Source organism: Borostomias antarcticus (assembly GCF_949987555.1).
Source record: "Borostomias antarcticus genome assembly, chromosome: 17".
Taxonomy (NCBI): Eukaryota; Metazoa; Chordata; class Actinopteri; order Stomiiformes; family Stomiidae; genus Borostomias; species Borostomias antarcticus.
The window spans coordinates 3108211-3112490 of record NC_140250.1 but is presented as its reverse complement, the minus strand read 5'-3'; the positions used below and the strand labels follow the sequence as shown (position 1 = coordinate 3112490).

The 4280-nt window shown below is 52.4% G+C and overlaps 1 protein-coding gene across 1 annotated transcript in view; it reads left to right on the top strand.

Annotated features, from left to right (window-relative positions):
* Positions 1-579: 579 nt before the first annotated feature.
* The window catches only part of mtm1 (myotubularin 1), a gene marked incomplete at its 5' end in the record, with an annotated part of 12195 nt that continues 8494 nt past the window's right edge, over positions 580-4280 (top strand). The window contains 4 exons of the mRNA XM_084451611.1: positions 580-606; positions 1214-1297; positions 1446-1595; positions 2545-2730. Of these exons, the coding sequence (XP_084307737.1) occupies positions 580-606; positions 1214-1297; positions 1446-1595; positions 2545-2730 (447 nt within the window). The remainder of the gene's footprint in view (positions 607-1213; positions 1298-1445; positions 1596-2544; positions 2731-4280) is intronic.

Sequence of the window (4280 nt, the reverse complement as noted above, 5' to 3'; positions counted from 1 at the left end):
TGCATTAAGCGTACCCAGGATGAATTGCTTGCCCTTTACAATATAAATGCTAAAAAGACAGTTCATTAAGCTACATTAAACTAGACATCATTTAAAAGCAGGGGTATTCAGGTTATGCATTGTCATTGAGCAGTCTGCTCATATAGAGGATGGTAGGGTTCCAACGGCGGCCGGGGACGTACGTTTCGAAGACGGGTCGCCACGTCGGACGGACGGCTCCGCTAATCCCCCGTGACCGTCCGCGATCAGTCGTGGAGTCTAGGACCCAGGGGATGAGCTCCGGCCTGACTCCCGGGTCAAGTCAGGCTATTTGCGGCTGTGTTGCGGTCAACCTCGTCATAAAAAAAAAAAGCCGCAGAAAAGTCCGCGACGTGCAGAGCGCAACGTGTTCCGGCTTTGTAGATCTGCGCAGGAAGTCCGCGAGGCGAGTGAGGGCGTCAGTTGTGGACCTTCCTCTCCTACGTCCGTATTTATTTTATTTTTTTAATCAATTTCAAAATATTTGTTTTGTAAATATATAACAAACAAACAAAAACATATAACAAAAAAAAAGAAGTAACAAACAGATAAACATACAAGATGTCCTTCGACGTCCTGCCGTGTCCAGTCAGTCACATGACCTTCAGCAGGGTTCTGGGGGGTGAGGGAGATTGAGAGGTCTGGCTTCCTCAATTGTCAATTGTGGTGGTATTTAGACTCTAGGACCACAATAGCCACAACTTTCCACTCCTTTAGAACGGATGCTTCCTGGCGAGGAAACCTTGCCCACATGCTCACACACACGCTCACACAGGCGCACACACACACACGCTCACACACACACGCTCACACACACATACACACACACAGGCTCACACACTGAGGCATGCACTCAAATACAGACACACAGATACACACACACGCTCATACACTGACACACTCACACAGACACACCCACACTCTCTCTCTTACACACACACACACACACACACGCTGCTCTTGAATTTATCTGTCTGGTAGATACTCCCAAACTGTCATGTTATGAACAACATGTTCAAGGTAGCCACACTTGAGTAATGTTTTTGATTCCACTATATCTCACACTTGCACACTACCTCCCCTCTCTTCCTCTCTCTCTCCCTCCCTCTCTCTCTCTCTCTCTCTCTCTCTCTCTCTCTCTCTCTCTCTCCCTCTCTCTCCCTCTCTCTCCCTCTCTCTCCCTCTCTCTCCCCAGCCTTTGTTTGCATACTTGAGTCAGGAGAAGTATGAGGAGAACGGCTGGAGTGTTTACAAACCCATGGAGGAGTTCAGAAGGCAGGTGAGGAAACCTTCCCCACTGGGCTTGGGTTCGAATCCCCCCCGAGCTGTAATCCATCTGATCTGTGTTGTCTTTTTCATACAGACAACCCCCGAAGGTCGTGCTTCCTGATTGGTTCTTTTGTCTGTCTCCCCCCCCCCCCCCCCAGGGCTTGCCCAATGACAAGTGGCGGATCACGTTCATCAACAAGGGCTACGAGCTGTGTGACACCTACCCCACCATCCTGGCCGTCCCCTACAAGGCTTCGGAAGAGGACCTGAGGAAGGTGGCCACCTTCAGGTCACGGGGTCGCATCCCGGTGAGAGTGTGTGTGTGTGTGTGTGTGTGTGTTTGTGTGTGTCTGGGAAGGGATAGACTTGAGAGGAGAGGGGAGAGGAGTGTTTGGGGGAGCGGGCCGGTGACCGACCACCTTCAGGTCACGGGGTCGCATCCCGGTGAGAGTGTGTGTGTGTCTGGGAAGGGGGAGACTGGAGAGGAGAGAGGGGAGAGGAGTGTTTGGGGGAGCGGGCGGGTGACCGACCACCTTCAGGTCACGGGGTCGCATCCCGGTGAGAGTGTGTGTGTGTTTGTGTGTGTGTCTGGGAAGGGGGAGACTGGAGAGGAGAGAGGGGAGAGGAGTGTTTGGGGGAGCGGGCGGGGCGACTGACCACCTTCAGGTCACGGGGTTGCATCCCGGTGAGAGTGTATGTGTGTGTGTCTGGGAAGGGGGAGACTGGAGAGGAGAGAGGGGAGGGGAGTGTTTGGGGGAGCGGGCGGGCGACTGACCACCTTCAGGTCACGGGGTTGCATCCCGGGGAGTGGACGTGCAGTGGTAGGGGGTAGCTTCGGCGCCTGACCTCAGTAGAGCGGCGGTAATGGCGCGCCAGGAAACGTGTGGATGACCCTCCGTTTCCTTCTCCCTCTCGCTGTTATTCCCCCTCTCTCTCCACTCTCTCCCTCCTTCCCTCCACTCCCTCTGTCCTCTGCTCCGTTGCCCTGTTTTCACCTCCTCTCTTCTCTCTCTCCTCCCCGCTGTCTCTCTCTCCACCCCTCCTCTTCTCTCTCTCTCTCCACCTCTCCCACCTCCTCCCCTGTCTTCTCTTTCTCCATCCCTCCCTCTCACCTCCCCTGTCTTCTCCCTCTCCACCCCTCCTCCTCCCCTCCATCTCTCTCTCCACCCCTCCCTCTCTCCTCTCCTCTCTCCATCCCTCCTCCTCCATCCCTCCCCCTCTTCTCCTCTCTCTCTCTCTCTCTCTCCATCCCTCCAGGTGCTGTCCTGGATCCACAGGGAGAACCAGGCGGTGATCGCCCGGTGCAGCCAGCCCCTGGTGGGCATGTCCGGCAAGCGCAACAAGGACGACGAGCGCTACCTGGACGTGATCCGCGAGGCCAACGGCACGGCCAAGCTGACCATCTACGACGCCCGGCCCAGCGTCAACGCCGTCGCAAACAAGGTCAGGGGGTCGCTCGTAGACATCAAAGGCTGGGTTTTTGGATCGGACCCTAGACACGGGTCGCTAGAGGGCGTTAGGGTCCCGGGGGCCTGGTCTGTGGGTCCGGGTGCGGTCTGACGGTCAGACAGACGGACCGCTGTTCTCTCCTCTCCCGTAGGGTCTCTCTAGTTGTTTTCTGCCCCCGGAGGAAACGGCGAAGGTACAGTCTAGGCGCTGACGGGGCACAGCACAGTGGCCCTCGTTTACCGAACGCAACGTACGACGGAAAATGGGCGTACGGTCATTTCCTCGCCAAGTCCGGCGTTTAGCAATGTGCACGTGAGCGGTGACCGCGACCAAATCTCAAATCTCTCGGCCGGTCTTACCTCGTGTACGCACGATTAAGAATCAGCATGAGACTGATTCTGACTGGCATCTAAGAGCAGTCACCTATTCATCACTCTCAAATATGGCAAAATATTATATTTTGTAAAGGCCTCGACTATTGTCATATCTCTAACATAAATTATTATTATTATTATGTATGTATTTGTTCTGTTGTTATTTATGTATTTGTGTGAACTCGTCAACACTGTAAAAGAGGGAAACCTCAGTGCTTTATGAGTATAAATAAATGAAATAAATAGGCTAGGTATTTTCCAATTGTTGCAATTGACGGGGTAAACCGTAATTAACCTTCAATTAATGCCATGGCTACTGGTAATTAGGCCCACAAGCAATCAGAATGAACTAATTAAGAGCAAAGGGTAGACTAACGGATTTGCAATGTGATTATATGCTTATTCAGCCACTTATTTAAATGAGGGCTTCGATAGTCGTATCTTTAATGCCAGCGGGCTCTGGAGAAGACCTCTATGCCCCCATTCTGCTGGGTGAAAGAGGCTATGTTACGGGATGAAATGCACACAGGTCTTAGCTCTAATGCTAATTTGAGCATGTGCTGCTCCCTTCCCCCCCCTCTCTCTCTCCTGCATTTCCTGTTTATAATCTTCACTGTCCTGTCTAATAAAGCAGAAATGCCATAAACAAATCTTTTTAAAAATCAAATTGTGAAAAGCGAGAGGCTTTTTCCGGGAAGGCAGTGGTCTTTTCATGGAGAGTGACGAGCGGCTTTTGGACGAGTCCTTATGAGAAATGATCTTCTTGTCCGTATCACTCATCTCCATGCCGTGGACCGCGTGGGCGTGGCCAGAATGCGTAGGGGCGTGATATTCAAATGACCATTATTTTGAGCCGCGACGTTTTTCCACGCCCGATCATTCGTACGATGGGATCGGAGGGATACGAATGTTCGATGAATCACGCGTGAACTCTGTCGTACCGTCGTTTCTGCGATTGGATCTGCGTTCCATCGATAAATGAGGGCCAGTGTGTGTGTGTGTGTGTGTTGGCTGGTGTGTGTTCATTGGAGTTTTCCGCAACACGCACACTGCTCGCGCTACGGAATGTTTTTGGAAGACGAATGGAGTGGCGTGTGAAATGCTCGTCCGTACTCTTCTTCATGACTGGAAACGCAGTGCTATTAAACAAGCACAGCCAGCCTTGTGAAC